The sequence below is a fragment of the Salvelinus alpinus genome, chromosome 11, assembly GCF_045679555.1.
Source record: "Salvelinus alpinus chromosome 11, SLU_Salpinus.1, whole genome shotgun sequence".
Classification (NCBI taxonomy): domain Eukaryota; kingdom Metazoa; phylum Chordata; class Actinopteri; order Salmoniformes; family Salmonidae; genus Salvelinus; species Salvelinus alpinus.
The window spans coordinates 25,927,053-25,948,250 of NC_092096.1; the positions used below are offsets into that span (position 1 = coordinate 25,927,053).

The 21,198-nt window shown below is 45.2% G+C and overlaps 1 protein-coding gene across 2 annotated transcripts in view; it reads left to right on the forward strand.

Annotated features, from left to right (window-relative positions):
* Positions 1-21,198, forward strand: part of LOC139533812 (voltage-dependent calcium channel subunit alpha-2/delta-1-like) — a 206,795-nt gene that overhangs the window by 92,342 nt on the left and 93,255 nt on the right. For both annotated transcript variants that reach the window (XM_071332219.1, XM_071332220.1), the window contains exons 5-6: positions 701-736; positions 1,536-1,668. In XM_071332219.1, the coding sequence (XP_071188320.1) occupies positions 701-736; positions 1,536-1,668 (169 nt within the window). The remainder of the gene's footprint in view (positions 1-700; positions 737-1,535; positions 1,669-21,198) is intronic.

A 21,198-nucleotide genomic window follows, 5' to 3' on the forward strand; every position in this document is an offset into this window, starting at 1 on the left:
CACACACACACACACACACACACACACACACACACACACACACACTGTATTAGGGGAGTACACACACACACACACACACACACACACACACACACACACACACACACACACACACACACACACACACACACACACACACACACACACACACACACACACACACACTGTATACACTGTATTAAGGGAGCACACACACACACACACACACACACACACACACACACACACACACACACACACACACACACACACACACACTGTATACACTGTATTAAGGGAGTACACACACACACACACACTGTATTAGGGGAGTACACACACACACACACACACACACACACACACACACACACACACACACACACACACACACACATATACTGTATTAGGGGAGTACAGACACACATACTGTATTAGGGGAGTACACACACTCCTGCATGTGAGACACACTCATAGTCATACGCAGAGAGTGAAGAAGTGCTTGAATTCACAAAATAAGAAAAATAATACAACCACACTGAAGAATGGAAAACAACATGAAATAGGAACACAGTTTCCACACGACTCTAACACTGTCTGAAAACTTTACAATGCACATTGATTTAAACCCCTACCAAAGACCTGCTGTGTTTATAAATCTGTGTTTTTCACATCTTTCTATTTCTCTCTCTTTCTCTTCCCTCCCGCCCTTTCTCCATAGCCTGATGACATCCATTACTACTATGCCAAAGAAAACGTGAGTACATTTCTACTGTTACTTCCTCCATGTATAACATGTGTTGTGAAGAGACTTGATCTGAGTCATATTGAGTCTGTATATTCAACAAAATCCCACCTGCACCCTCTGTCTTTGTAGCCGTGGTTACTAAACCTGTTGTAAAGCGTATTGATAGCCTTAAAGGATCCCCCCACATCCCCCAGCTGTGGCCCAGGCTCTAGAGCCCTGAAAAGACACAAAAAAGTTGCTACAGTACGCTAGGGTTAGTGTGTGTATTTGTTTGCATGTGCTTGTTCAAATGAGTGTGCATGCATGTTATGTCTAGTGTGTGTGTGTGTGTGTGTGTGTGTGTGTGTGTGTGTGTGTGTGTGTGTGTGTGCGTGTGAGGGATTATCTCAAGAACACGTATCTGTGCCTGTGATATCGTCTGCATCCCTTGGCCTCTGAAGTCATCTGTCTGATTTGATACTGGGGATCAGATAGTAATTCCACAGGGGGTGTGGTGATGGAACACATGCAGGCAGGCACACACCTCTCCTGAACAACTGATGTCATTCTGGCTTTGACGGGCCAAGACACAGGAGATCAGTACTGTCAGGCATCTGAATACACGCCAATATTATTCACAGCCACAGGAGATGGAGCAAGCGCCACACAGACACACGCATGTGTTATCATACAACGCACCATAATGCAAAGTGACAGACACACACACACACACAATACTTTGTATTCACCAAATCCATGCAGTATACTCTCCATTGACCTCCAATTTGCGTCAATAATATCTCATTCCTTTGGTCTTTTTCCCTTATAGCTGGACTCAAATGATACAGAGGTCAAGAAGCCAAACCGGCTTTATCCAGAGTTTAAGGAAGACGAGCAATTTAGACGCCTCATCTCCTACAACACCACAGCAGTCCACATACCCACGGACATATACGAGGGCTGTGAGTACACACACACACGCGCGCGTTTTGTACAGTATTTATAGCATGTTTCCATGACATTTTGGTCAGTCAGTTTCTCAGAATGTGTGTAGTAGTCAGCTGATGGTCCGGCCAATGCTTGCAGTCTAAATTTAGCCCTGCCTAGCCCAGCCATTGGGCAGCAGACCTGGCACCCCGAGTCACCCCGGTCACCAGCTGCTCCTCGCTCTCCCACCCACAACCTCATGAGAGAATCACACTGAATGTCAATGAAACTGCCATGATTTTTTTTTCTTGTGTGAAGCTTGTGTGGATACTTTCTGGGTCTTTCTCAGTCTTTCTGCGTCCATGTCTTTCTCTAGTCTTAATTTTGCTCCATCATGCTCTTCTTTAATGCTTGTCTGATCCGCCCTCGGCTCGGTCTGTCACTCGTCTTACCACCCTCGGCTCGGTCTGTCACTCGTCTTACCACCCTCAGCTCGGTCTGTCACTCGTCTTACCACCCTCGGCTCGGTCTGTCACTCGTCTTACCACCCTCGGCTCGGTCTGTCACTCGTCTTACCACCCTCGGCTCGGTCTGTCACTCGTCTTACCACCCTCGGCTCGGTCTGTCACTCGTCTTACCACCCTCGGCTCGGTCTGTCACTCGTCTTACCGCCCTCGGCTCTGTCTGTCACTCCTCTTATCGCCCTCGGCTCTGTCTGTCACTCCTCTTATCGCCCTCGGCTCTGTCTGTCACTCCTCTTATCGCCCTCGGCTCTGTCTGTCACTCCTCTTATCGCCCTCGGCTCTGTCTGTCACTCCTCTTATCGCCCTGGGCTCTGTCTGTCACTCCTCTTATCGCCCTCGGCTCTGTCTGTCACTCCTCTTATCGCCCTCGGCTCTGTCTGTCACTCCTCTTATCGCCCTCGGCTCTGTCTGTCACTCCTCTTATCGCCCTCGGCTCTGTCTGTCACTCCTCTTATCGCCCTCGGCTCTGTCTGTCACTCCTCTTATCGCCCTCGGCTCTGTCTGTCACTCCTCTTATCGCCCTCGGCTCTGTCTGTCACTCCTCTTATCGCCCTCGGCTCTGTCTGTCACTCCTCTTATCGCCCTCGGCTCTGTCTGTCACTCCTCTTATCGCCCTCGGCTCTGTCTGCCACTTTTTCTTTAACACTCACAATTTAACATATTATCTTTCATTGCTTGTCTGCCTCCTCTCACTCGTTCTCTCCTCTTTCTGCTTTAATTTCAATCTCTTTTACACTAGAACAGCTGGGCCTTGAGGGACCCCCCTTCAAGCTAATGAGCAGTCATTTTGACTACAACATTCTAACAGTGTAATTAATACATTTAATATATGCTATTGCGAAAATAATAGTTTGGTTGTGTTTATGAAGGTCTAAGGTACTTTTTATTTCATTAGTTTGTGACTAGGCTATGTGTAAAAACAATAAAAACATAACATTAAAATGTTCAATGCATTTTATTAATGGAGTGCCTTTGCTACAATTATGAAACAGAAGGCGTATGTGTTGGAACACGCTAACAGCTTCTTTTTATAACAACACACAAAAAATACCCCAAAATACAACATTCACCATGACGCATGGACAGTAAGACACAAGGTCAAATGATAGAAACATCAGTATCCTAAACATCATTATAAGTGACAAGTGTGCTTGAGAAACAGTAAAAATTATAATGAGAAACAGTGAGCATTATAATGAATATAAGTGTCAATAAGACAGCAGTAAAAAATAGTCAATTATTGAAACTACACATGTGGATACCATGGTGAATTTCTGTTTCTTTGTCATCAAAACGGAGGTAATGTATGATCTCTCTGAAGCGATCCCATGACATGGTTTCTCCAAAGAAAAGTATCTCAGACATGTCTGACCAGAAGCTCTCCATACACTCGCTCTTTCCACCGAATACTCCACGGACATACAGGATTGAAATGAACACTTCCAGCTCATCAACAGACAGATCCCAGGCAGTGTCTCCTTGCTCCGTGTGCATCTTAGCCACGGTACAGTCTCTGAATGCTGTAGCATGTACATGTCACATAAACAACGACAGATGGTGAGTGCATTGCTGATGTTGTTTTTTGCTTGAGATGTAGAGCCTGCTATCTCAGTGATGACATTTTGTGCAGATAATCGTCCCGTAGTATTGTCACCGGCTAGTTCCATCTAAATGGTGTCGTCCCTTCCTATCTCACTAATTCATTTGGTGGTGGCGTGGGCGTGCACAACATTCTTGCTTTTTTGCTTAGGCCTCGGAGGTGTCTATGTTCATTATGCCACTAGGTGTCTATGTTCATTATGCCACTAGGTGTCTATGTTCGTTATGCCACTAGGTGTCTATGTTCATTATGCCACTAGGTGTCCATGTTCATTATGCCACTAGGTGTCTATGTTCGTTATGCCACTAGGTGTCTATGTTCGTTATGCCACTAGGTGTCTATGTTCGTTATGCCACTAGGTGTCTATGTTCATTATGCCACTAGGTGTCTATGTTCATTATGCCACTAGGTGTCTATGTTCATTATGCCACTAGGTGTCTATGTTCATTATGCCACTAGGTGTCTATGTTCATTATGCCACTAGGTGTCTATGTTCATTATGCCACTAGGTGTCTATGTTCATTATGCCACTAGGTGTCTATGTTCATTATGCCACTAGGTGTCTATGTTCGTTATGCCACTAGGTGTCTATGTTCATTATGCCACTAGGTGTCCATGTTCATTATGCCACTAGGTGTCTATGTTCATTATGCCACTAGGTGTCTATGTTCTTTATGCCACTAGGTGTCTATGTTCGTTATGCCACTAGGTGTCTATGTTCATTATGCCACTAGGTGTCTATGTTCGTTATGCCACTAGGTGTCTATGTTCATTATGCCACTAGGTGTCTATGTTCATTATGCCACTAGGTGTCTATGTTCGTTATGCCACTAGGTGTCTATGTTCATTATGCCACTAGGTGTCTATGTTCATTATGCCACTAGGTGTCTATGTTCGTTATGCCACTAGGTGTCTATGTTCATTATGCCACTAGGTGTCTATGTTCGTTATGCCACTAGGTGTCTATGTTCATTATGCCACTAGGTGTCCATGTTCATTATGCCACTAGGTGTCTATGTTCGTTATGCCACTAGGTGTCTATGTTCATTATGCCACTAGGTGTCTATGTTCGTTATGCCACTAGGTGTCTATGTTCATTATGCCACTAGGTGTCTATGTTCTTTATGCCACTAGGTGTCTATGTTCGTTATGCCACTAGGTGTCTATGTTCGTTATGCCACTAGGTGTCTATGTTCGTTATGCCACTAGGTGTCTATGTTCGTTATGCCACTAGGTGTCTATGTTCATTATGCCACTAGGTGTCTATGTTCGTTATGCCACTAGGTGTCTATGTTCATTATGCCACTAGGTGTCTATGTTCATTATGCCACTAGGTGTCTATGTTCATTATGCCACTAGGTGTCTATGTTCATTATGCCACTAGGTGTCTATGTTCGTTATGCCACTAGGTGTCTATGTTCGTTATGCCACTAGGTGTCTATGTTCGTTATGCCACTAGGTGTCTATGTTCGTTATGCCACTAGGTGTCTATGTTCGTTATGCCACTAGGTGTCTATGTTCATTATGCCACTAGGTGTCTATGTTCGTTATGCCACTAGGTGTCTATGTTCATTATGCCACTAGGTGTCTATGTTCGTTATGCCACTAGGTGTCTATGTTCGTTATGCCACTAGGTGTCCATGTTCGTTATGCCACTAGGTGTCCATGTTCGTTATGCCACTAGGTGTCTATGTTCATTATGCCGCTAGGTGTCTATGTTCGTTATGCCACTAGGTGTCTATGTTCGTTATGCCACTAGGTGTCTATGTTCGTTATGCCACTAGGTGTCCATGTTCGTTATGCCACTAGGTGTCTATGTTCATTATGCCGCTAGGTGTCCATGTGCGTTATGCCACTAGGTGTCTATGTTCATTATGCCACTAGGTGTCTATGTTCGTTATGCCACTAGGTGTCTATGTTCGTTATGCCACTAGGTGTCTATGTTCGTTATGCCACTAGGTGTCTATGTTCATTATGCCACTAGGTGTCCATGTTCATTATGCCGCTAGGTGTCCATGTTCATTATGCCGCTAGGTGTCCATGTTCATTATGCCACTAGGTGTCCATGTTCATTATGCCACTAGGTGTCCATGTTCATTATGCCACTAGGTGTCCATGTTCATTATGCCACTAGGTGTCTATGTCCGTTATGCCACTAGGTGTCCATGTTCGTTATGCCACTAGGTGTCCATGTTCGTTATGCCACTAGGTGTCTATGTTCATTATGCCACTAGGTGTCTATGTTCGTTATGCCACTAGGTGTCCATGTTCATTATGCCACTAGGTGTCCATGTTCGTTATGCCGCTAGGTGTCCATGTTCGTTATGCCACTAGGTGTCTATGTTCGTTATGCCACTAGGTGTCCATGTTCATTATGCCACTAGGTGTCTATGTTCATTATGCCACTAGGTGTCTATGTTCATTATGCCACTAGGTGTCTATGTTCGTTATGCCACTAGGTGTCTATGTTCATTATGCCACTAGGTGTCTATGTTCATTATGCCACTAGGTGTCCATGTTCATTATGCCACTAGGTGTCTATGTTCGTTATGCCACTAGGTGTCCATGTTCGTTATGCCACTAGGTGTCCATGTTCGTTATGCCACTAGGTGTCCATGTTCATTATGCCACTAGGTGTCTATGTTCATTATGCCACTAGGTGTCTATGTTCATTATGCCACTAGGTGTCTATGTTCGTTATGCCACTAGGTGTCTATGTTCATTATGCCACTAGGTGTCTATGTTCGTTATGCCACTAGGTGTCTATGTTCATTATGCCACTAGGTGTCCATGTTCGTAATGTCACTAGGTGTCCATGTTCGTTATGCCACTAGGTGTCCATGTTCGTTATGCCACTAGGTGTCCATGTTCGTTATGCCACTAGGTGTCCATGTTCGTTATGCCACTAGGTGTCCATGTTCGTTATGCCACTAGGTGTCCATGTGCGTTATGCCACTAGGTGTCCATGTTCGTTATGCCACTAGGTGTCCATGTTCGTTATGCCACTAGGTGTCCATGTTCGTTATGCCACTAGGTGTCCATGTTCGTTATGCCACTAGGTGTCCATGTTCGTTATGCCACTAGGTGTCCATGTTCGTTATGCCACTAGGTGTCCATGTTCGTTATGCCACTAGGTGTCCATGTTCGTTATGCCACTAGGTGTCCATGTTCGTTATGCCACTAGGTGTCCATGTTCGTTATGCCACTAGGTGTCCATGTTCATTATGCCACTAGGTGTCCATGTTCTTTATGCCACTAGGTGTCCATGTTCATTATGCCACTAGGTGTCCATGTTCTTTATGCCACTAGGTGTCCATGTTCATTATGCCACTAGGTGTCCATGTTCATTATGCCAGTAGGTGTCCATGTTCATTATGCCACTAGGTGTCTATGTTCATTATGCCACTAGGTGTCCATGTTCTTTATGCCACTAGGTGTCCATTTTCATTATGCCACTAGGTGTCCATGTTCGTTATGCCACTAGGTGTCCATGTTCGTTATGCCACTAGGTGTCCATGTTCGTTATGCCACTAGGTGTCCATGTTCTTTATGCCACTAGGTGTCCATGTTCTTTATGCCACTAGGTGTCCATGTTCATTATGCCACTAGGTGTCTATGTTCGTTATGCCACTAGGTGTCCATGTTCGTTATGCCACTAGGTGTCCATGTTCGTTATGCCACTAGGTGTCCATGTTCGTTATGCCACTAGGTGTCCATGTTCATTATGCCACTAGGTGTCCATGTTCTTTATGCCACTAGGTGTCCATGTTCATTATGCCAGTAGGTGTCCATGTTCTTTATGCCACTAGGTGTCTATGTTCATTATGCCACTAGGTGTCCATGTTCATTATGCCAGTAGGTGTCCATGTTCTTTATGCCACTAGGTGTCCATGTTCATTATGCCAGTAGGTGTCCATGTTCGTTATGCCACTAGGTGGTATGTTCTCCATGTCTTCACACTGAGCTCACTCTAGGCTAAGGCCTATTCTAGGGATATGTGTTGACTCCCTCCTCTTAACACTAGGTGAACGTCTCTATGTGGATAAAAAGTTTGTGCCTATTTTTTATTTGTATTTTTATAGGGGACAACAGTGAAAACCACTCCAAACAGGGAACAGTGTGATCTATCATGATCTGTTCCCAGACCAGGGCTATTTCTGTAGGCTTTATCGAGAGAAGACTGGATGTCACAACACTCATTGATCCAGACTCAGTTTCAGTTCCAACAGGGTCGTGGTGTGAAAATGAACAGGAGGTGTGATTTGTGGGAATTATGATGGTGTTGATTGAGGTGATTTAGATGGCCTGGTTTTAGCGGTGGGTTGGGGGGGGTGTGTGTATGTGTGTGTGTGTGTGTGTGTGTGTGTGTGTGTGTGTGTAGCATATGTGACATAGCTAGTGAGCATTAGACATCACCTTCCTTAAGATCTACAAGTCACTGTCACTCATGGAGGAAAACGCTAGGCTCTTGTTCCATCAGCTCACACATTGGTGTATTCAGTTTGTGAGCTGTGTGTGTGTGTGTGTGTTTGTGCACGTGGTTCTGTGTGTGTGTGTGTGTGTGTGCGCACGCGCACGCTCCATCAGTGTGTTGGTAATAGTGCAGGGAGGCTGCTGTGTATTGTGTTGCTCTGAATGACTAAAATGGGGGTTGTAGTGTACGGCTGGGTGACTACAGGGATGATAGAGAGGCTCTCAGTGACCCTGTACCCCTGGGGCCTCTTTTAGCATAGGCACACTGAGGACACAGGGCACCCTGCGCATGTATGGACACACACACACACACACACACACACACACACACACACACACACACACACACACACACACACACACACACACACACACACACACACACACACACACACACACACACACACACACACACACAAACAAGTATGCATACCTGAGGTTATGGATGTATTTATTCGTCATTTAGTTACTGGCTCAGATAGTGTGTAGTGGGCCAGTATAAGGTGAGCTTCAAAAGTATTGGGACAGTGACACACTTTTCGTTGATTTGGCTCTGTACTCCAGCATTTTGGATTAGAAATTATACAATGGCTATGAGGATTAAAGTGCAGACTGTCAGCTTATATTTTGGGGGTGTTTTCATCCATATCGGGTGAAACGTTTTAGAAATTACAGCACTTTTTGTTCATAGTCCCCCAATTTTAGGGGACCAAAAGTACTGGGACAAATTCACTTGTGTATTAAAGTAGTAGAAAGTTAAGTATTTGCTACTTTAATACACATATGTGAATTTGTCACAATATTTTTGGTCCCCTAAAAGGGGGGGAGGGACTCTGTACAAAAAGAAAAAGCTACCACGTCTCAGTCTCACGTCAGAATTAGACTTTCATCCGTTTCTTAACCCTCAAATTTCTAAGTTGTTGCAAACGTCAAATTTGGAAGTATTTATAAGGTGATAATTTAACATCCAAATTGCTAGAGTACAGAGCCAAAATAACAACACGTGTCACTTTTCCAATACCTTTGGAGCTCACTGTATAATCCTGCATATGATGGAGGTATTGATGAGTCTTTAGGTCTGTCCGTCCATCTACAGACGTGTTGATCATTATCATGCACATGACGGATGGATGGACGAGCGCGTCCAGATATTTTTACGAGTGGGAATGAGCAATGATGAAGGGGGGGGGTGGGTGGGAAGGAGGTAGCGGGTAGGACAGGGAGGGGGAGTGGGTCCAGGAATGATTCATCCCTCTCTTTTCCTCTCGCTCTGGTGGTCTCATTCGCTCTCTTTCTCTGTCCCCTCTTTTTTTGCTTTCTCCCTTTCTCTTTCTCTCCTTTTCACTCATGCACACATTTTCTCACTCTATCTTTCTCTCGCTGTGGCTCTGAGGGGCTGATGGGGGATTTAGCGACGCACCCCACAGTCACAGCCTGTCTGTCCCTTCCTCTATTCGTCCGATTGTTTATGGTGTTACTCATCCCTCTATCCCGCCACCTCTACCTACATTCCTCTATCTCTCTACCTCTCCCTACATTCCTCTATCCCTCTACCTCTCCCTACATTCCTCTATCCCTCTACCTCTCCCTACATTCCTCTATCCCTCTCTCTCTCCTAGGATGGGCTGCCACATCAATGCTACTTCAGCTGGCTGGTGCTGTCATCGTTGCCATGGAGGTGTGTGTGTGAGCGCCAGAGTGGGCTGGGTGGTGTGTGTGTGTGTAGATAGGCGGGGTGGTAAGTTGATTACAGGACATTGTCTAGACTAGGCCAAGTGTCCTTGTGGGTTTGATGGCTGAATCAAGGTTTGATGAGGTGTCCCACCCTCCCTCTCTCTTTCAATCTCTCTTTCTCTCACATTCTCTATTCTAATGTATATTTTTACCCATATTTTCCTCCTTTGACTTTCACATTCCTCTCCTTTCTCTCTTTGTTTTGGTTTGTTCACTCTATCCATCACTCTCTCCATCTCCTCCTCTCTCTGTCTCTTTTCCATCTCCCCCCTCTGTCTCTTCGTCTTTTCCCTATGTCCCCCCCTTTCTCCGTCTCTTCTCCATCTCCCCTCTCTCCATTTCTTCCCTCTCTCCCCATCCTTCTTCTCTCTCCCTCTCTTCCTGCTCTCTCTCTCTGCTCTCCAGTTCAGTCTAATAATAGCAGGGTGTAGAGGCTGTCACTCCTCCACAGTGGGGCCTGCTGATTGGAACCTTTCTCCCTGCTGATTTGGTGTGGGTGGGGAATAGGGACATGTGTGTGTATATGTGTGTTTGTGTGTGCGCGCGTGCCTATTGGTATGGGTTTGAGATTGAAAATGAGTGTTTGTGTGCACGAGATTGAAATAGTATTTGTGTGTGCATTTGCATCATGCAAGTGTGTGTGTGTGTGTGTTCTCACTCATTAGGAGGATTGGCGTGTGTAGTATGAGTGTTGGAGGCTCAGTTTGGAAATGGAACTCTGACTCGCCTGATGCCCGTTAGCGTCAACCCTGTGTGTCACCTGTCAACTCCATACATACACTGGCCCAGACGAGCTCAGACACTCTGAGGGTGTGTGTGTTTATTAGGGTGTGTGTATGAGTATGCAACAAAAAGTGTGTGTGATCTGTCTGTTGTGATGTCACAGTCCCTGTGGCAAAGCTCGTAGCGTACAAATATTTTTCTTCTCTCGTTTGCTCTGCTCAATACATTGGGCTTGTCGTCTGTTAAGCTGAGAAGAACACATTTCTTTCTCTCCATATCTCTCCCTTCTGTTTATCTCTCTCCCTCTGTTTATCTCCATATCTCTCCCTCCCTTCTCGGTATCTCTCCATCTCTCCCTCCCTTCTCCGTATCTCTCCCACCCTTCTCTATTTATCTCCATATCTCTCCCACCCTTCTATTTATCTCCATATCTCTCCCACCCTTCTCTGTTTATCTCCATATCTCTCCCACTTTTCTCTGTTTCTCTCCATATCGCTCCCTCTCTTCTCCATATCTCCCCCTCTTCTCTGTATCTCTCCCTCTCATCTCTGTATCTCTCCCTCTCATCTCTGTATCTCTCCCTCTCTTCTCTGTATCTCTCCATATCTCTCCCTCTCTTCTCCATATCTCTCCCTCTCTTCTCCATATCTCTCCCTCTCTTCTCCATATCTCCCCCTCATCTCTGTATCTCTCCCTCTCTTCTCTGTATCTCTCCATATCTCTCCCTCTCTTCTCCATATCTCTCCCTCTCTTCTCCATAGCTCTCCCTCCCTTCTCTGTATCTCTCCATATCTCTCTCTCCCTTATCTGTATCTCTCCATATCTCTCTTTCTCTTCTCTGTATCTCTTCACATATCTCCCTCTCTTCTCCATATCTCTCCCTCCCTTCTCTGTATCTCTCCATATCTCTCTCTCCCTTCTCCGCATCTCTCCCTCTCTTCTCCGTATCTCTCCCTCTCTTCTCCATATCTCTCCCTCTCTTCTCCATATCTCCCCCAAATCTCTGAAGTTGGAGACTTTTATCTCCCTCAACAACTTTAAACATCTGCTATCTGAGCAGCTAACCGATCGCTGCAGCTGTACATAGTCCATCGGTATATAGCCCACCCAATTTACCTACCTCACCCCCATACTGTTTTTATTTATTTATTTACTTTTCTGCTCTTTTGCACACCAGTATCTCTACTTGCACATGATCATCTGATGATTTATCACTCCAGTGTTAATCTGCTAAATTGTAATTATTCGCTCCTATGGCCTATTTATTGCCTACCTCATGCCTTTTGCACACATTGTATATAGATTCTCTTTTTTTCCCCCTACTATGTTATTGACTTGTTTATTGTTTACTCCATGTGTAACTCTGTGTTGTTGTCTGTTCACACTGCTATTCTTTATCTTGGCCAGGTCACAGTTGCAAATGAGAACTTGTTCTCAACTAGCCTACCTGGTTAAATAAAGGTGAAATAAAATAAAAAGTGTGTCTGTGTGTGTAGTTATTTAGTTAGACCGGTAAGCAGCACCAGAAAGGCCTTAGCACTAATTTGAGGGGATATATTATCATGTTTGGCAACAATGGTCATCTCACAGAGATCCTATTAAATTCTCGATGTAATTCAAAGCCACGTAGTGTCATGTAAATGCATCATAGTGCAGAAACCACAATGACCCAACTCTCTCAATACATGGCTCTGATGTCATTCCCTTGGGTCAGCCTTGGGCACGTGTGGGTTTCCCTTACTTACCCTCCTTAGAAGCAGAATGATCCTTATTGTGGCCTTGGGTCCTGATTGGTCAGCCCGTCAGGTGGTGTGTACAGTCTGTGTGTTGGTGGTACCAGACCCAGTCTCAGAGTGGACTTTGACAGACGGTGCCTTGGGCAGAGATGCCCAGGATGAACGAAGTAGCTTTAATAACAGTGTGAACACATCCCAGAGTGAATGAAGTAGCTTTAATAACAGTGTGAACCCATCCCAGGGTGAATGAAGTAGCTTTAATAACAGTGTGAACCTATCCCAGGGTGAATGAAGTAGCTTTAATAACAGTGTGAACCCATCCCAGAGTGAATGAAGTAGCTTTAATAACAGTGTGAATGAAGTAGCTTTAATAACAGTGTGAACCCATCCCAGAGTTAATGAAGTAGCTTTAATAACAGTGTGAACACATCCCAGAGTGAATGAAGTAGCTTTAATAACAGTGTGAACCCATCCCAGGGTGAATGAAGTAGCTTTAATAACAGTGTTAACACATCCCAGAGTGAATGAAGTAGCTTTAATAACAGTGTGAACCCATCCCAGGGTGAATGAAGTAGCTTTAATAACAGTGTGAACCCATCCCAGGGTGAATGAAGTAGCTTTAATAACAGTGTGAACCCATCCCAGAGTGAATGAAGTAGCTTTAATAACAGTGTGAACCCATCCCAGGGTGAATGAAGTAGCTTTAATAACAGTGTTAACACATCCCAGGGTGAATGAAGTAGCTTTAATAACAGTGTGAACCCATCCCAGAGTGAATGAAGTAGCTTTAATAACAGTGTGAACCCATCCCAGAGTGAATGAAGTAGCTTTAATAACAGTGTGAACCCATCCCAGAGTGAATTAAGTAGCTTTAATAACAGTGTGAACACATCCCAAAGTGAATGAAGTAGCTTTAATAACAGTGTGAACCCATCCCAAAGTGAATGAAGTAGCTTTAATAACAGTGTGAACCCATCCCAGAGTGAATGAAGTAGCTTTAATAACAGTGTGAACCCATCCCAGAGTGAATGAAGTAGCTTTAATAACAGTGTGAACCCATCCCAGAGTGAATGAAGTAGCTTTAATAACAGTGTGAACACATCCCAAAGTGAATGAAGTAGCTTTAATAACAGTGTGAACCCATCCCAGAGTGAATGAAGTAGCTTTAATAACAGTGTGAACACATCCCAGAGTGAATGAAGTAGCTTTAATAACAGTGTGAACACATCCCAGAGTGAATGAAGTAGCTTTAATAACAGTGTGAACCCATCCCAGAGTGAATGAAGTAGCTTTAATAACAGTGTTAACACATCCCAAAGTGAATGAAGTAGCTTTAATAACAGTGTTAACACATCCCAAAGTGAATGAAGTAGCTTTAATAACAGTGTTAACACATCCCAAAGTGAATGAAGTAGCTTTAATAACAGTGTTAACACATCCCAAAGTGAATGAAGTAGCTTTAATAACAGTGTTAACACATCCCAAAGTGAATGAAGTAGCTTTAATAACAGTGTTAACACATCCCAAAGTGAATGAAGTAGCTTTAATAACAGTGTTAACACATCCCAAAGTGAATGAAGTCCAGTGCCTTGCAAAAGTATTCATCCCCCTTGGCGTTTTTCCTATTTTGTTCATTACAACCTGTAATTTAAATGGATATTTATTTTTGATTTCATGTAATGGACAAGGACATACACAAAATAGTCCAAATTGGTGAAGTGAAAAGAAAAATGTAACTTAAAAAAAGTCTATATAAAAATGGAAAATTCGTGCGTGCATATGTATTCACCCCCTTTGCTATGTAGCCCCTAAATAAGATCTGGTGCAACCAATTACCTTCAGAAGTCACATCATTTGTTAAATAATGTCAACCTGTGTGCAATCTAAGTGTCACATGATCTCAGTATATATATACACCTGTTCTGAAAGAAATATTTAGCATCTTCAAAGTGGTAGGCATGTTGTGCAAATCAAATGATACAAACCCCCCCAAAATCCATTTTAATTCTAGGTTGTAAGGCAACAAAATAGGAAAAATGCCAAGGGGGGAACAAGCCACTGTAGCTTTAATAAGTGTGAACACATCCCAGAGTGAATGAAGTAGCTTCTTAGGGTTAGGGTCCTTTTTTCTCCATTTCCGCCTGACTGACGTGCCAAAAGTAAACTGCCTGTTGCTCAGGTCCTGAAGACAGGATATGCATATAATTGGTACCATTGGAAAGAAAACACTTTGAATAACAGTGTGAACATATCACAGAGTGAAGGAAGTAGCTTTAATAACAGTGTGAACACATCCCACAGGGAGGAACCACACAATCATAGGACTGTGACACAAACACACAATAACTCATTAATTCTCTCACACACACATGAACACACACGCACAAACACACACACGAGGCAAAGGGGTGTTTGATAATCCCAAAGCCCTAACCTTTGTGTGTCTGTGGGTGTCTCTTACCCTCCAGCTGCAGCTATTCATTGAATAGCCCAGGCGAGAGCAGACATACAAACCCACATACACCGCTACTCACACACACACAACTCTCCACTCGGTGACAAACCTCCTGGAAAACTCTCAACCTTATCTTACCCTTCTGGCAGAGCCTGAAGCCTGGGACAACATTTGGGCTCTCGCCTAGCCGAGGAAGGCCCGAGTTGCGATGATTGGTGATATGTGATAGTCAGCTGACGGCTCAAGGCGAATATACAGAATTGGTCATCTTGAGAACCTGTTGCTTGTGTGAAAATAGCTTTAGGCTAAGCAAGTGGGCCAAATCCTAACATAACATCTTCATTAAAATCTCCACCCAAATCTCCCATTGACTTCAATGCAAGATTGAGGCAAAAACCAAATGCGCTTGCGAAAAGGAGGGAAGTGTTGGAACAGGGCCCAGGGAGTGCAGTAGTAGTGAATGGTGAGTATCGTTGAGTGAAAGGCTCTCTCTGATAGGATGATTGCAGGCTTTCACCACAGCCCCTTTCTGATACTGTAATCACAGCCAAGTGGAGTAATTACAGTGCTGATAGGACCACGGCAGCTGGCCAAGACACAGAATGACTGTCATGTCATCTCTGTGATAGTCCCATTTTTCTGATGGTTTCTTCTTCTCCTCTTTTCTCTTCATTAGTTCATCCTTTTGTCCTCCTCCATTCACTCCAGTCTCAGGACACTCCTCTGTCAACTCTCTTCTCTTCTCTACTTGGTTGTTTTCACGTCCTCTCTGTCTGTCCGCTCCCCTCATCCCTCTTTCCTCCTGACCCTCCTATGCCCTCTCCCTCTCTCCTCCTGACCCTCCTATGCCCTCTCCCTCTCTCCTCCTGACCCTCCTATGCCCTCTCCCTCTCTCCTCCTGACCCTCCTATGCCCTCTCCCTCTCTCCTCCTGACCCTCCTATGCCCTCTCCCTCTCTCCTCCTGACCCTCCTATGCCCTCTCCCTCTTGTTTCTCTCCATTCACCCGTTACAGAAAAAAGCACATGATTTCACGTGTGGAAAATCACATGATTTCCCATACATTTTTACATGTGAAAACATGTTTTTGGAACACTTCAGATGTGATTACGTTGTCACATGTTGTCACATTAACTTCACACAAGATCACGTGATCACATGAAAACATGTATTTTTTGAACACTTCACAAGTGTTCATGTGTAATTCATGTGGTTTTTCCCTAAGGGTCCCATCCCTGGTTCTCTCTCCTTTTCTCCCATCCCTGGTTCTCTCTCCTTTTCTCCCATCCCTGGTTCTCTCTCCTTTCTCCCATCCCTGGTTCTCTCTCCTTTTCTCCCATCCCTGGTTCTCTCTCCTTTCTCCCGTCCCTGGTTCTCTCTCCTTTCTCCCATCCCTGGTTCTCTCTCCTTTCTCCCATCCCTGGTTCTCTCCTCCTTTTCTGTCACCTCTTCCTCTCTTTTGATCATCCTCCTCCTTCCCTTCCTCCTCTTTGTTCATGTTCTCTGCTCTTTATTTTCTGGTGATTATGACCAGGCTATTCTCTGTCTGTTGTAGCCGGGCTGTGTTGAGAGAGAAAGCCTAATGTCCAGGTTGATTGATGTGTCCCCGCGGCAACACTGTTGTTGTGCTGTGACCCTGGTCAATTGGGATGCGTGGCGGCCATTAGTGATTTAACACCGCTCTGCCACCCACACACAAGCATGCAGACACACACAAATGCACACACACACAGACATAGACATGGATAGGCACACACACACACTTCCCTGAAACTAGACCTGACCAGGGCTTGTGTTACCGTGGTGATCCGTCCCCCTCTTCTGTCTCAATCACGGCGACCTCGACCATCGCTGTGGTGACAGACACATTGCCGTGGAGATGAATTTGTTTACACGAAGCTGTGATTTGTTCTAGGCGTTTGGGTTTCATTAGGGCTCTAGGCCCCACCCCTGATGTGGCTGTTGAGGCTGATCAATGGTCCCCGGCCTAAACTCTCTCTTCTGTCTCCCCATTACTCTTTTTCTTCTTCCTGTCTTCCTATCCTTCTCTCTTCCTCTCCTCACACTCGCACTCTCTCTCGCTCTTTCTCCCTGTCTCTCTCTCTCTTCGTCTCTTCATGCTCACACTCTCTTTTTCTGTCTCTCTGTCTCTTTCCCATCTCTCCACCTGGTTTTATGTTCTATAATCTCCATGTTACTACCATGTTCAAAGCCCTATGTCCTCTGTGTCTGTGTTGGTATAGTGCACGGTGTGTCAGCTGCATCAGTGTGTATATTTCACTGGTAGATCACACAGCTGTGCTAGTGTTGACTCCATGAGATCTGACATGTGGCCCATTTGCTGTATAGATGAAGTGGGTTGTTATTTAGTCTGTCTCATCTTTTTCCTTTCCTCTCTCATTCGTCCATCTCGTTCTGTCTCTCTCTCACCTATACTATGAGGCAGCAGCATTACCCCATCTCTCTTGTTGTCCTCTCTCCCCTCTTTTCTCACATGTTCTCCTCTCTCTCTCTCTCTCTCCCCCCACCTCTTTCCCGCCCCACCTCTCTCTCCCCTCTCTCTCCCCACTAGCACCCCTCTCCCCTTTCTCTTCCCTCCCCCACTCTCCCTCCCCCTCCCCTCCTCTCTGAGCGTAGCTATGTTGGTTTGCTGATGCTTTGGGCTGTGAATCATGCGTAACATCAGCTTGACATGCTGCCATCCCTGTGCCACTCTTTTGGGGAAAACACTACATTTTTTTACCTAATTAGATACAGGGTGTATTAGCCAAATAGCATTACTAGCTACTATTAAAAAATCAGCTTTATCTCTCTGTCTCTCTTTGTATCTGTGGTCTCTCTCTTTCTCTCTCTCCGGTTGTCTCTCTTTCTCTCTCTCCGGTTGTCTCACTCCCTCCCTCCCTCTCGGTCGTCTCGCTCCCTCCCTCCCTCTCGGTCGTCTCGCTCCCTCCCTCCCTCCCTCCCTCCCTCTCGGTCGTCTCGCTCCCTCCCTCCCTCTCGGTCGTCTCGCTCCCTCCCTCCCTCTCGGTCGTCTCGCTCCCTCCCTCCCTCTCGGTCGTCTCGCTCCCTCCCTCCCTCTCGGTCGTCTCGCTCCCTCCCTCTCGGTCGTCTCGCTCCCTCCCTCTCGGTCGTCTCGCTCCCTCCCTCTCGGTCGTCTCGCTCCCTCCCTCCCCTCCCTCCCTCTCGTACTCTCTCTCTCTCTCGGTCGTCTCTCTCTCCCTCTCTCGGTCGTCTCTCTCTCCCTCCCTCTCGGTCGTCTCTCTCCCTCCCTCTCGGTCGTCTCTCTCTCCCTCTCTCGGTCGTCTCTCTCTCCCTCCCTCTCGGTCGTCTCTCTCCCTCCCTCTCGGTCGTCTCTCTCTTTCCCTCTCTTGTTAGCTCCCTCTCTACAGTTCTCCTTTTAGAGTCAGTGTGCTCTCTCTCCCTCAGTAAAACAGCATGATTATTGTAAACTCATTTTATTAAAATAATCCTACCTGGGAAGAGAACAATTGGCTATTTTAATGTTTTAGTTATTTTTCTCCAGATCTGAGCCACTGAATCAGTTTTAGCAATAGACTGCTGCTATTGGATACTTGTCATTGTCAATTATGCTTAAATAGATGTTCTGTGTATTACTGTGCTGTTATCTATGTAGCCATTAGGTGGTCTTGTAATTGACGCCCTCCCTATCACCACAGTTTAACCTCTAACCCTAGAAAATCAATGTTATATGTGTCATCTTTGGCTGTGTACGTGTGTGTGTGTCCAGTGGCGAACCGTGACTATAGGACCAAAAATCTTCCAATATGTTCTATCAAACTCAAAAATCAAGAAAATAACTGAAAACATAGCATCACCATTATCGCCTGTAGAAGTGGGAGATTGCGTTGTAGCTCTCGCATGACTGTGTGGTCTAGAATGGATTACAATGGCAGCCCACAGGCAGCAAAATGGGAGACCCTGGTTAAAAACGTGTTGTAAACACTTATTTGATAGCGAAGTACACATTCAACACGTGGAGTCGTAAGTATTGTTCCTAGAGAAACTGAATATGCCTCTGACTGGAAATGTTATTTTGGTGGAACCGAATAGTTTAGATCTGGTTGCTCAAGGTTGCCAGGCTACGGAAGCTTCCGCAACGAGCCGTCTGTAAACAATGGCAACATGAAATCATAACAATACAAAAGCGCAACCATTTCATGTCCAAAATTAAATTAACAAACCAGCTATTTCTTCCCATTGCAAATATATTTTATCACATTTATCACACTAACTGGTGATCTAAAGTTGAAATGCAACAATGTTTCACTGTGTGTGTGTGTGTGTGTGTGTGTGTGTGTGTGTGTGTGTGTGTGTGTGTGTGTGTGTGTGTGTGTGTGTGTGTGTGTGTGTGTGTGTGTGTGTGTGTGTGTGTGTGTGTGTGTGTGTGTGTGTGTGTGTGTGTGTGTGTGTGTGTGTGTGTGTGTGTGTGTTAGTGACTACTAACTCAGCAATCAGTGTTCCAGTAGTTTTTTGATGTGACAACTCTTCCCCCGTTACATTAAAGATCCCAACATCCATTTTCAGACTTGATTTTTATGTCACTAAATGTGATTTAATCAGTGGAGTCCTATTAGTTTTGGCCCTTTTATTTGTGTCTTCCATTATTTTAGCCTGTAAAGACAAAAAGTGGCAGCCCCAGTTTGCAGCCCCGCCACTTGGTTTGTTATAAAGCTGAGGGATGGGGATTCAGCCAGCTGGGTTCTCCGTCCATCGCACAGACAGGAAGAAAGAACTCTCAGGGAAAAAGAAAAGTGGAGGTGTATGTTTTGTGGTTAACTACTCATGGTGTGATTGTGGTAAAGTGCAGGAACTCAAGTCCATTTGCTCTCCCGATCTGGAATACCTCACCATAAAATGCCGATGGCATTACCTCCCGAGATAATTTTCTTCTGTCATTGTCACGGCCGTGTATTTCCCCCCAAGGCCGACCCTACGACGGCTCTATAGGAACTACGCATATCCTCAGGCCCAATTTATTGTGGCTGGGGACTATAATAAATGAAATCTGAGGAAAACACTACCAAAGTTTTATCAACACATCTCCTGTGCTACTCGCGGATCGAGCTCTCCCCCTTCGACAAGGCACTCCCCCGCCCTCCCTTCTGGCAAATCAGGTCATGCCTCCCCTTCTATAGGTAGAAACTTAAACAGGAAGTACCCATGGTAACGACTCTTGAACGTTGGTCTGACCAATCGGAATCTATGCTTCAAGACTAGGAAATGTTCTGCATTGCCTCTGAGAAGAATATTGACGTATACACTGACTAGGTGACTGAGTTCATCAGGAAGTGCATAGAGGATGCTGTTCCCACTGTGATGATTAGAACTTATACAAACCAAAAACCGCGTATAGATGGCAAACTGAAAGCGCAGACCACAACATTAAACCACGGCAAGGCGACTGGGAACATGAACAAACAGAACAGCTATGCCCTCCGTAAGGTAATCAAATAGGCAAAATGAGTGGAGTCCCACTTCAACGGAGTCCCACTTCAACGGCTCAGACATGAGACGTATGTGGCAGGGACTCCAGACAATCTCGGATTATAAAGGGAAAGCCAGCCACGTTGCGGACACCGACGCCGCGCTCCCGGACAAGATAAACACCTTCTTCGCCCTGTTTGAGCAAAACACATAGACACCGTCGTGGGCCAACGGCACTCATGAAGACTGTGAGCTCTCGTTCTCCGTGGCTGACGTGAGTAAGACATTTAAGCGTGTTAACTGTCGCAAGGCTGCTGGCCAAGGCGACATACGAAGCCGCGTCCTCAGAGCATCTGCAGACCAGCTGCCTGAAGTGTTAACGGACATATTGAATCTCTCGCTATCCCAGTTTGTTGTCCCCACTTGATTCAAGATGTCCACCATTTGTTCCTGTACCCAAGAAAGCAAAGGTAACTGAACGAAATCACTAAATTGCCCCGTAGCACTCACTTCTGTAATAATAAAGTGCTTTGAGAGGCTAGTTAAGGATCATTTCACCTCCACCTTACCCGACACCCTTGACCAACTACAATTTTCATATCGCCCCAACAGATCCACAGATGATTTGTTTACCTCTGGATAACATGAAAATAGCAACATTGTGCTTTTTTCAGGTGTTTTTCCGGTGTTTGGCCGGTGTTTTCTGACACCGGCCAAATTCAACGGATGTTGTACACTTTGGCTTAAGACATGTAGCTAGCTACCTAGGTAAACAATTAACCTAGCTAGGTAAACAACATGTAAGATCACATCACACCACCTAACGTTAGCTAGGGAGCCAGCCAGCTAACGCTAGCTAACAGTACACTTTAGCTT